The following is a 12,649-nucleotide window of genomic DNA, read 5'->3' as shown; positions in this document are numbered from 1 at the left end:
TGAAAAATACAAATAAGATTATCAGTTTTATATATTTTATAGGTACTTTTTTTTTTTAACTCATTTGTTGTTGTAGTGTGACAGGTTTTAATGAAGTGTTTTATATTAAATCGTAATGCAGCCCACACACAGGAGACAGCAATCTCTCCTGACTCTCTCCAACTAAAAAATGGACACTTGGATTGTTTGAGACTTCATATTTATTTCAATAGGGCGAGGGGAATAAGCAGCTGCCAAACGCCCCTCGGCTTATCTCCTGGAACAGCCAGACTGGGCATGCTAATGTTCAATATTTCTAGTCCTCCTTTTCATTCAGAGCAGATGTCAAGGGATTTTTGGGCTGTCCCAATACACATTATGATGTCAGAATTGGCGTCTCCCTCAGTTCAAGTCTAATTTCACTTCTTCTAGTCCCTCTTTTGTGTATCCTGCAGGTTTTGATGTCTCAGGTTGCTGATAACCATCTTCTTTCCATCTGGGTGTCACTGTGCAGCACAGAGATACTGTAAGTCTTTCTTCAAATGGTTCCATTATCTCCATGTTTAATGCAGGAAAAAAAAATCACATTAATTGGTGAATGAACAGAACACTTACCTAGTGACCTCCTTTTCATTTTTTCAGCTGCACATTTGCCAGTTTCTTGGGTTCCTCCATTGCCATCCAAGATGGCTACCATGGGGAGAATTTATCATGAGGGGAATATGTGGAATCAGTTTTGCTTGAGTCTGGTGCATCTTCAGACCTAACACTTTTGTGTAGAAACGCTACTCCCAACTAACCCTAACCACACTCACTTTTTCCGGCCCACTTTTCAAAATTGTACAGAATGGTGTAAAAATGCAAAATTTGCAAGTGACCAAAAATGTAGCAAAGCTCCTACTTTGTGCCTTTTTGAAGCCAGAATTCTTGAGTGGAGGGTGTGATAAACTTCCCTCTTGATTTTCAGACTACCTGATGCTGACTGTGCATCTGGTAGTCCAAGAGGGTTCATGCTGCTCTCAGATTGGCCAGCGACTCTCATGTGAGCAGTGCTGGCCAATCCAAGCGCATGGCTGGAAAATCAGCGAGTGTCTTGGATCTGCAGCTGGAAAGATGAAAAAATGGCTTTAGAAAAGTGTTCTGTTCGTTCCCCAGTTAATGTGGATATTTTTTTCTTGAGCCAGTGAGTCGCTTTAAAAGGGTTATCTGATACTATTGTGCATATTTCATTACATATTTTACCATAAAGCACTCCAAATACCTTTTATTAACAGTTTTGATGCATTTCATGCTTAATGTTGCCTCCCCCCCGCTGCTTGCCCATCCATTTCCATGCCACCCTTCCGGTCCATATCAGTTTCCTGTAGTTAGTGTCTCATTAAAGCCAGCTCCAGAATACACAATATACCTCCCTCATATATAGTGTCTACGCACTCCACCCCCACCATCTTGATGCATATCCATGTCTTGTATGTGTAAGCAAAGGGGAGGCAATGCACTGAGCGTGGGTGGTGCAAACAGAATGTTTTTGAACCACACATGACTGAGGAATTCCCATCCTCTTTATGTGACATTAGCAATGACACTCCATACAATCAACTGGCTGGAAGGGGTCGTGACTAGTGAACCAAACACAATATCATCAAAAGACAAGAAAAACCAAGCGGACCACATCACATGACCCACGTAACTATCAGGAGAACAGTGGAGTTTTGGAAGTGTCAAGTCAATTGACTTTTCAATGGGCTAAGTCAGGAATCAACAACCTTCAGCACTCCAGCTGCTGTGAAACTACAATTCCCAGCATGCTCCATTCATTTCTAAGGGAGTTCGGATAAGAGCAGAGTAAGTATGCATGCTGGGAGTTGTAGTTTCACAACAGCTGGAGTGTCAACCGCTGGGCTACAGTAGGTGATTCAGGTTTAGGAGATTTGTCCTGGGAAAAAAAAAAAACTTTAAATATGTTTTACAGCTTGTACTAGACTAAACTATATATTAAACCTGCACTTAGCTAATTCGAGAACGAGTTGAGTGTGAACATTGGGACCCCGTTCGATCCAAACAACGTAGGGTCTCTAAATCCTTTCTTTGAATAGAGCAGTAGTGAGCTTCATATCTTTCTATGGGACTGATGGAGCACTGTCTACATCAGCCCTATAAAAGTGGAAAGAGTGGTGGACTGACAATTGTTCTACCACTCCATTCAGATTGGGAACTCGAGACCCTCACATTCTTAGGATAAAGGGTGGTCACAGCAGTAAGACTGTCACCTAATGCAACTGTGGGATACGCAATTTTCATCAAGCTGCATTTGGAGGTGTGGCTGTCTCCATTTTGGTCGTGCACTCCTGACTAACCAATCATTTCCACTTTAATTAATATAGTATAAAGCTTAAGCCTGACCTCCCTGTATTCACTGGAGGCCATTTGACACCAGCAGAGGTAGGATACAGAGTGGGCTCAGTTCATATGTGGAACCTGCCTACCCAAAATTTATTGGGCTCAAAAGAGGTAGAATTTATCATAGGTTTTTGTCTTGTCTTGTCTTTATCATAGGTTTTGAGATTACCTTGCCATGGTGGACGGGCACAAATTATTTGATCAAAATATATTTTCCAAAGATCTCGCATTTATATAATGGGCATATCATTAGCACTAGTATACATTTTATAGTAAGTATGGCATTAGTTCATATTTTTTGTGTTCGTAGAGTGCTGTTGAATTGTGTTTGATTATTTATTATCTTTACAGGGGTTGTCCCATTACAACAACGTCCTAGTATCCCGTATTCAGAGGATAGGGGATAAGGGTCTGATCAGCAATGATCTGACTGCTGGGGCATCCACTGATTATAAAAACAGGGGTCCAGCATCATCTGTTTCAATGGAACAGCAGAAGTGTGTATGCTCTGCAGCTCCATTCAGCTCTACGGGGCTGGCAGAGATAGGTGAGTGCTTGTACTCAGCTATCTATGGCAGTCCCATAGAGTTAAAGGGAGAAGCGGACACTCATGCATGTCTGCCGCTCCATTTTAACTGGAAACATTGGCCAAGTTCTCAAGATCAGACACTCAAGATCAGACCCTATCCTGTAGATAGCAGATAAATTGTAGTAATGGGACAACCACTAATAACAAATAGTAAAATCCATTGATACATTTAATTGATCACTGTAGTTTGAACAAACTTTGTATAAATCAATACTACAACCGAATAATAATATTTCTTATACAAGAAAATGGGAGCTGAGCTGCAGTACCCGAGAATGGCCACTACTCAGTGTAGGGAGCTGTGGAGTTCAACTCTGTAGACTATTTACTGCCATCACACTCCCACCAGTTTGATAATGATGACCTATTCTATGGATAACAAAGTGTTATGTGATGCATCATAGAAGGCCCAAAGTCAGTATAAACTCAAAAATGTGTATTTACTGTATGTCTTGTCAGTTATAGTGTCAACAAAATTTATGTACACACATTGTAATCACTTACATCACAGTCCCTGTCTAGTGTGGAAATACCATTTGTGACACCTGTGCAGTTGGAGAGGGAGCCCATTGTCATCATAAAAGCAGTTTACTACTGCATGTAAAGGACTAAAGGTGGCCACAGACCTTCGATGGTGACAGTTTTTCAGCAGACAGATGTTCCACCTAGAAACCTTTACACATGCACGCTCGCTTGGCTAAGACTGCATGAGTTCTCAAAGGGAAATTGGGAATAAGCAAATGCGCTCATTTGTTGCTAACCTTGCTTTCATGTATATGACCACCATAAAGGCCATGTCTCTTAATAAATTTGGCCCATCTTACTCCTGCACACTTTTTTTTTTTACTAAGGCTTGTGAATGATATACGATGCCTAATGATGCCTAAATGTGCATGCAGGCACCAAAACTGCCTCTGAAGGCTGACATCAGGGAAACAAGGACTGGATATGTTGAATTTCAAAATGATACTTTCCAAGGTGCACCTCTGTCTAAACGATCTTTAAAAACAGGCCCATATTTATTAGGGCCTTGTTCACACAGTATAGATTTGGTGTTGCTTTCTTAAGCCAAAAACAGGACTTGCTCCAAGTATTTCCTTAAAGGCTATGTACACCTTTTTTATTATTACATTGTACTAATTTTGAGCTAAAAATCCTTTTTTTCAATTGGTCTTTATTAAAAATATGGAACTTTTTTTTCTATACAGAGCTGAGATGCTGTAGTAGCAGCTTCTGGATTTTCTCTCTCTTCCATCAGTTGGGGAGCCGATGGGCTCCTCATCTCTGCTCTCTGACATTATAAACACTCATTATAGCTCAGATCTTATCTTATTGCTAAGAATATGGCTTAAATAAGTGTTTATGACCTTTTAGTAAATTAGGTTTATTAGATGACAGGTACAAAGTAAAAGTGAAAGTACCAGTCACACAGTTAGAAAAACAGTTAACTCTTTGTGACAGAGCAGCTCAATATTTTTAATAAAGGCCAATTGAAAATATGACTTTTAGCCAAAACTGAGTAAAATGCAATTATAAACAAAAATTGCCTCCGAAGGTGTACATAGCCTTTAAGTGTGCTGCCAAACTAAATTATTTTTCTGAGCTTTTTTGGCTTGTAAAATACACCATGAAATATGAAATTCATATGTTTTAAAAGCATTTTGGGGGGTGGCTTTTTTAAAATCATAGAAGTCTATGAGAAAATGCCTGAAAGAGCACCACACCCAGAGCATGCTGTCAAAAAACTGCCAAGGGGCAAAACATGACCAGTAACGATCAGAAAATGACAAATGGGCAATGAAAAATTGCACAAAAAACTGTTAGTTTTTTTGCAAAAACAGGTGGCTTGACAAGAAACTCATATTTTTTTACTGTTTAGGATTTGTTCTTAGTTTTGGCTTGAAAATCTGCATGTGAAAACTGCACAAAAACAACTGTGTGTTAATAAGGCCTCAGGTGACCAAGCAAGTTCTGACACTGATCTATACAATTCATGAAGGTCATGGGGACTGAGGAATTGGGTCAGAAGAAGTGAGTTTTTATTAGAGATGGGACGGGGGATTCGTCGAATCCACGAATCCCTCGAATCTTGCTGGATTCGTGGGATTCGTGGACTCGAATCCAGACGTAATTTGCCTGAAACGAATCCGACGAATCTGGTGGGAGGGACTGGGAGGCGGAGCTGGGGGCCGGTGCGTTCACTGTGCTCCGGCCCCTCCGCTCCAGTAGTTATATAATGTGTAATTGTGATTAATAATCATGCTGCCCCCTCTGTGTGTAGTATTACACTCAATAAATCTTACTTACAGCCGGCTACTGCTATCGGAACAGGCCGGCCGGGCAGACGAGCGGCAGCGTCACTGACTGACGTCACCTGCTTGCGCCGCTTTATTCATAAAGCAGGCGGCTCAGGCAGGTGACGTCAGTCAGTGACGCTGCCGCTCGTCTGCCCGGCCGGCCTGTTACGATAGCAGTAGCCGGCTGTAAGTAAGATTTATTGAATGTAATACTACACACAGAGGGGGCAGCATGATTATTAATCACAATTACACATTATATAACTACTGGAGCAGCAATGGGGGGGTCTGTGGATGGCACTGTTATAGGGTGGGGGGGTCTGTGGATGACACTGTTAAGGGGTGGGTGGTGGGTCTGTGGATGGCACTGTTATAGGGTGGGGGGGTCTGTGGATGGCACTGTTATAGGATGGGGGGGTCTGTGGATGGCACTGTTATAGGATAGGGGGGTCTGTGGATGGCACTGTTATAGGATGGGGGGGGTCTGTGGATGGCACTGTTATAGGGTGGGGGGGGTCTGTGGATGGCACTGTTATAGGATGGAGGGGGGTCTGTGGATGGCACTGTTATAGGGTGGGGGGGTCTGTGGATGACACTGTTAATGGGTGGGGGGGTCTGTGGATGGCACTGTTATAGGGTGGGGGGGTCTGTGGGTGGCACTGTTATAGGATGGGGGGGTCTGTGGATGGCACTGTTATGGGGTGGGGGGGTCTGTGGATGGCACTGTTATGGGGTGGGGGGGTCTGTGGATGGCACTGTTATGGGGTGTGGATGGCACTGTTATGGGGTGTGGATGGCACTGTTATAGGATGGGGGTCTGTGGATGGCACTGTTATAGGATGGGGGGTCTGTGGATGGCACTGTTATAGGATGGGGGTCTGTGGATGGCACTGTTATGGGGTGGGGGGGTCTGTGGATGGCACTGTTATGGGGTGGGGGGGTCTGTGGATGGCACTGTTATAGGGTGGGGGGGTCTGTGGATGGCACTGTTATGGGGTGTGGATGGCACTGTTATGGGGTGTGGATGGCACTGTTATGGGGTGTGGATGGCACTGTTATAGGATGGGGGGTCTGTGGATGGCACTGTTATGGGGTGGGGGGGTCTGTGGATGGCACTGTTATGGGGTGGGGGGGTCTGTGGATGGCACTGTTATGGGGTGGGGGGGTCTGTGGACGGCACTTTTATGGGGTGGGGGGGTCTGTGGATGGCACTGTTATGGGGTGGGGGGGTCTGTGGATGGCACTGTTATGGGGTGGGGTGGGGGGGGTCTGTGGATTGCACTATTATGTGGTGGGGGGGTCTGTGGATGGCACTGTTATGGGGTGGGGGGGGTCTGTGGATGGCACCGTTATGGGGTGGGGGGTCTGTGAATGCCAGGGGGAGAGGTGAGAGGCACTATGATACTACTGGCACATTGGGGGGAGGCACTATGATACGGGCACATTATGGGGGGAGATGGCACTATGATACGGGCACATTATGGGGGGAGATGGCACTATGATACGGGCACATTATGGGGGGATATGGCACTATGATACGGGCACATTATGGGGGGAGATGGCACTATGATACGGGCACATTATGGGGGGATATGGCACTATGATACGGGCACATTATGGGGGGAGGTGGCACTATGATACGGGCACATTATGGGGGGAGATGGCACTATGATACGGGCACATTATGGGGGGAGATGGCACTATGATGCGGGCACATTATGGGGGGAGGTGGCACTATGATACGGGCACATTGGGGGGGAGATGGCACTATGATACCGGCACATGGGGGGAGGAGAGAGGCACTCCGCACTTGATACTGGCACATGATTAGGGGGGCATCTATGGGGACACTTACTGGCACATTATTGGGTGGCACTGTGGGGGCATCTACTGAGGCCACAAAGAAGGGGTATTTTATATGGGGGGCTCTGTGTGGTACTAGTATTATCAGGGGTAGTTTTTGCAGTATAGTATTGGGGAGCACAGCGGCACAGTATTGGGGGTGTTAGGATGATTTGTCCAGAAGATGGGAGGATGATGGAAAAGTAGTAAACTAAGATTTTTTTTTTTTGTCAAGCTGCAGAGACGAAAAATGGCTGAAAACTGGTGTCTGGTCTGAAGGTCTGAAAGGAGAAGATGAGGAAAGAGAACATCTACAAGAGACGTCACTGGATGTAAGAGGTATGAGGCTGTATTACCCTGTATGTTTTGTAGTGATAGGAGCAGGGGTCATCGCGGTCATATAGGGTGCGACCGTGACTGGGAGGTGGAGGTTCAGACAAACTGACGCGGTCTGACTTTGTTTCTTACACCGTACGTTCACACAATTATGTACAGGATTCGTAGGATTCGAAAGATTCGATATATTCGAGAACCTTTTCGGATTCGGATTTGGATTCGAAAAAATTTGGATTCGTCCCACCTCTAGTTTTTATTTTTGCCAGTAACACTGTGGTATACTAATGAAGGCCTACAAATAATTTACATATGGTATATTACCACTAACCAGTCCAAGCAGTTCCAATATACCACCAAGTAGTAAAAACCTCCATCAGGCTATCATTTTTCCCCTATGAAGACTTCAAACCTGTATATAGAAGCAATACCCAAGATGTAGAACCGTTTTATAGACTACAAAAGTAAGCCTTGTTATGTCTGTTGAAATCCAACTACCAATAGTACAAACTAAGGGTGTTAAAAGTTTTCCCGTAAACCATGTGAACTGTAGATCTGTGTGGGAAATAGACTCCAGTCCAGGTCCATTCAGCAGGAGCAGCTCTTTTGAGATGTACTGTATATATTTACATCCTTTTAATAGTCCCTGTTACAGAAGTGTCCAGGATGAGCTTCTGCCCAGGCATGCATGTACCACAGCCGTCACACTGTCCCTTTATTCTCCCCAGTACAATCGGGCACTGTTTGCTTTGTGTTACAGAGGAGCATGGCATCACAACACATTCTCAGTCCATACAACAATCATGTTGAAAAGAAACCACTGATAGGTGGAAGCCACCGATATGTCATCTTATCCAACTGAAAAATATCTCCTCGCTTTCATGATCTGCCTCTGACATAACATCTAAAGGCAGATACAAATGTGTATGAAATTGAGAAATGTGGGATCATTCATGGAGTTAGCCTGATTTTAAGGACCAGCACTAAGAAGTTTCATGGACACTGACAGAAAGTGTCCATGAAACACAGAAACTTGTGGGGCCGAAACAAACTTCTAGGAGCATTGGCAATTCAGCTACCCAGCTGTAATAAAAGCCATTCTAGTGCAGGTGTGGAACTACATTGTGACTGTTACAGCGCCTGCAGTGACAGGGGGGGGACACAGACCATGATGGAAGTCTGTCATACATTACGCCCAGACCTCATTTTCCAGCCTGTGCTCTCACCAGGATGTGCTACGCTGTCACATAATCTGTTGGTCTGCTGGGGAATGATCCTCAGTCCCGTGCGCTCATCTATTCTGCATAGAAAAGCACATGGGCTGGGGATCATTCCCCAGCCTGTTCTCAGCCTGTCCACTCTCTCAGCTCAGCAGTCTTCATGATAACACTGCATCATGCCTGTTGGGGAGAGCGGGAGGTGCTCCATTCATCGGGGGAACCAGGATAGGTAAGTATTAATGTTTTTTACTTTGTTTAAACAACGGGGACTTAATTAAGGTAAGGGGGGGGGGCACTAAGGGGAAGCACTACTGTGTGGGGGTACTAAGGAGGCATTATACTGTGTGGGAACGTCACAGGGGCATAACTACTGTGTGAGGGCACTAAGGGGACATGATACTGTTTAGGCGACACTAAGGAGACATGCTACTGTGAAGGATGCACCAAGAGATGTTAACTGCTGTGTAGGGGGCACTACGGAGGCATAACTTCTCTGAAGGGGCACTAAGGGTTCATAATTGCTGTGAAAGTTGCACTAATGAGGCAGAGGTTCTGTGAAGATGGCACTAAAGAGGCATAGCATAACTTCTATGAAGGGGGCCGAAGGGGATATAACTGCTGTGAAGGGGGCACTAAGGGGGCATAACTTCTGTGAAGCGGACACTAAGGGGCCACAACCACTATGAAAGGGCACCAAGGGGGCATAACTGTGATGAACGGGGTGCTAAAGAGGCATAACTGCTGTGTGTGGGCACTAAGGGGGCATAACTACTGTGAAGGGGCATTAAGGGACATTTCTACTGTATGAGGGCACTAAGAGGGCTTAACAACTGTGAAGGGGGCACTAAGGGGGCATAACTACTGAGAGGGTGGGGGTTGTATGGGGAGCCTAGGTGGTCTTGATTAGCAGTGGGAGTTCAGATTGCGGGGATGCTGCTTGTGCAGGATGGGGGGTGTTAAAAGCTCTGCTATGACGCCCAACCTTTTCTAGTTAAGCTCCTGCATTCTATACTATTACAAAAATGTTTTTACCAACTAAACACTACAATTTAGTACATGAGAGTAGATCTAGGGAGGGTTCCACAACATAACCATACAATCCCTTATGTCAGAGCACATATAACAGGATAGGATAAGTCATCAATATCAGATTGGCGGGGGTCCAACTCCCGGAACCCCTGCTGATCAGCTGTTCAAAGAGGGTGCGGTGCTCTGTAAGCGCTCAGTGATATCACTGTACTTTGGTCATCTGGCCTAGACTAGTTTAGTACCATTCAAATGAATGGAGCTGAGCTGCAATACCAAGCATAGACACCATAAAATGTATGGCACTGTTGTTGGTAAGCTATAAGGAGACCACAGTACCCACTGGAGCTCTGGTGAGTGCAGTGGCCTCTTCAAACTCTTCAGCTGATCGGAGGAGATGAGTGAAGTAGCCATACACATTATACAGAAGTAGGCTGATGGTTGAACAATCATCTTGTGAATGACCATCTCACAGACACAGCCATACACATTTTAGTCTATAATGAACAGTTGTCCAGTTGTTCCAACTGCCCTTACACATTCAATAAAAACCGTCGATAGTCGATCTTGCTGAGAACGTTCTTTCAATGCAAGATCTTTTGTCTACGAATGATCTTTCTTTGAACAAAAGATCTTCCATTCAACTATTGGACAAAAATTTCAAACATGGCTAACTTCTTTTCAGACAGAAATGGTCTTTCATTGGTCAGCTACGGCCATCATTTGTTGTTAAATTACACCTGATAAATGATTGTTTTGGTTGAAATAATTAATTTTGATGAACTTTAGACTAGGCTACTTTCACACCTGCGTTTGGTGTGAATCCGTCATGGATCTGCACAGACGGATCCTTTTAGATAATACAACCTTCTGCATTCGTTCAGAACGGATCCGTTTAGATAATACTGCATCCGTCCAATACTGCATCCGTCCAGAACGGATCCGTTTGTATTATCTTTAACATAGCCAAGATGGATCCGTTTTCTATTGTGCCAGATTGTGTCATAGATAACGGATCCGTCCCCATTGACTTACATTGTGTGTCAGAACGGATCCGTTTGGCTGAGTTTCGTCAGACGGACACCAAAACGCTGCAAGTAGCTGCCTCCAAAGCGGAATGGAGACGGAACTGATGCAGAGCTACAGTTAAAGTAATGCTTCCTTTCCGACAATCACCTGCTAAACTGTCCCATGTAAAGGGACCTTTAGACTACTTGCACACAGTGTTTTTCATACGTTTTTGTATGACAAAACCAGAAATGGGTCCAAAACACAGAAAAGACAAAAATCTCTCCATTATACTTTCTTATGTAGGTTCCACTCCCATTTTTGGCTTACAAATACTGATAAAGATGACTGACTATGTACTGGCTCACTGTTTACGATGACAAATGCAAAAGATATTTGGCACAAAATGCACCAGATTTGTGACGTTTTAGACAATTTTCATAAAAGGTGATGTGACTATGGCTGGCCACATTAGATGTATATCAGCCGAGCTGAGGGCTGACTGACCAACTATTGGGTATGGGCCTGGGGTCCTCTGGATTCTACCCATTGAAAGATGTCAGGGAACAAAACGACTGGGTTGTTGAATTTCAGCATGCCCAATCCTTTAATTCTGGGAGAAGTAAGGGGCCAGCTAGAAGAGTCTGAATAGGTCTTTCTCCCCTCTCCACATTCAGAACCCGAGCTAAGCATGCATGTGTATGAGGGAGTTAGGAGAGATATCTGATGGCCCATTGAGTGTTCTGCTGACAAGTTTTAGCCTAAGAAGAATCATAAAATCAGCCAAACTTATTAATTAAGTACGCCACAAACTTGTTTCAAAATATTAGTTGAAAGTAAGCCAACCAAGAGAAACATGCTTAACACGTCTATCAGGATGTGCCAAATCTATCACGCAGTGTGCACCTCTGTCATGACGTTCTCGCATCTTCTGCTTGTTCCCTCTAGGTTTATGGATATGCTGTCCTTTATCTTAGACAATATTAATAAATCTTCCACACTGTACAATCCTTTGGTAAATCTAAACATTTGAGTATTTTTCTGAAGATATATATATTTTTTCATTTGTTTGCCCTTGTCCTGAACATATTTTGCAGCGTACATGTATCTAGATTAGACATTTATAAATAGAAAATATGTATATACAAAAACTTGATGAAGTAGATAGATAGAGAACATTATTATTACCCTTGACTGTGGTTTTACATAATAATTATTCTGCCCAGTCTATGCCTATTGTTGTGGTTTCTTTGGTGCTTTCCAATAATCCAGTTACTCAGGCTGACTGAGCAGTGATAGAAGACATCCCCTCCCCCCATCTCCCCATCACACAACTCACCGAGACAAGGAACTCCAAGGTCCCCACATAGTCCCTCTCAGTCTTGAGAAGTTCGCTGAGAACACAGACCCTGAGCCTGAGCTGCCTCTCCAGGTCCTTGCTGCTCTCCACCTTTCCATCAGGCTTATGTTCCTCTGTCATGTTATATTCCAGGACTCAGTGCTGATCCTCCAGCTATCACTTAAGTCAGCAGCAGCAAAGTTCTTCAGAGTTAGGTAGATCCTCCTAGACTAGTGCAGTATACAGGCTCATCATCTTGCTGTAACCAAATAGAATCAATCCAGGTGTAACAGAGAAAAGTTTCCCTCTGCCTGCAGATCTCCAGTCAGGGGTTTGGGAGCAGAGCAAGTAATTTGGACATTAATCAAAAGATTGTCTCCATGTGACTCCAGCCCCTTCATCCTGGAACCAGCCCCCATCACCCACCCTCTGCTCCAGTGTTGTCCCCTCCTTCATCCTCCAATGAATGGCAGGAAAGAGAGCAGAAACCTTGGGAAATAGAATGTGCCAACAATGCCTGCTCTGCACAATCCCAGGGCACAGTGCTAACAGGGGGCATGGGTGTCAGGAGGATGTCAGCTAGTGTGGGGCAGAGCTGCAACCCCTCTGTCTCCCT

General features: G+C 44.4%; 1 protein-coding gene across 2 annotated transcripts in view; it reads right to left on the bottom strand.

Annotated features, from left to right (window-relative positions):
• The window catches only part of PREX2 (phosphatidylinositol-3,4,5-trisphosphate dependent Rac exchange factor 2), a 430,245-nt gene extending 417,868 nt beyond the window's left edge, over nt 1-12,377 (bottom strand). For both annotated transcript variants that reach the window (XM_040432527.1, XM_040432528.1), the window contains exon 1: nt 12,034-12,377. In XM_040432527.1, the coding sequence (XP_040288461.1) occupies nt 12,034-12,174 (141 nt within the window). In that variant the 5' untranslated portion in view covers nt 12,175-12,377. The remainder of the gene's footprint in view (nt 1-12,033) is intronic.
• Nucleotides 12,378-12,649: the final 272 nt, after the last annotated feature.

The sequence above is a fragment of the Bufo bufo genome, chromosome 5 (assembly GCF_905171765.1).
Source record: "Bufo bufo chromosome 5, aBufBuf1.1, whole genome shotgun sequence".
In the NCBI taxonomy this organism is placed as follows: domain Eukaryota; kingdom Metazoa; phylum Chordata; class Amphibia; order Anura; family Bufonidae; genus Bufo; species Bufo bufo.
This window is presented reverse-complemented; position numbering and strand designations above follow the sequence as displayed.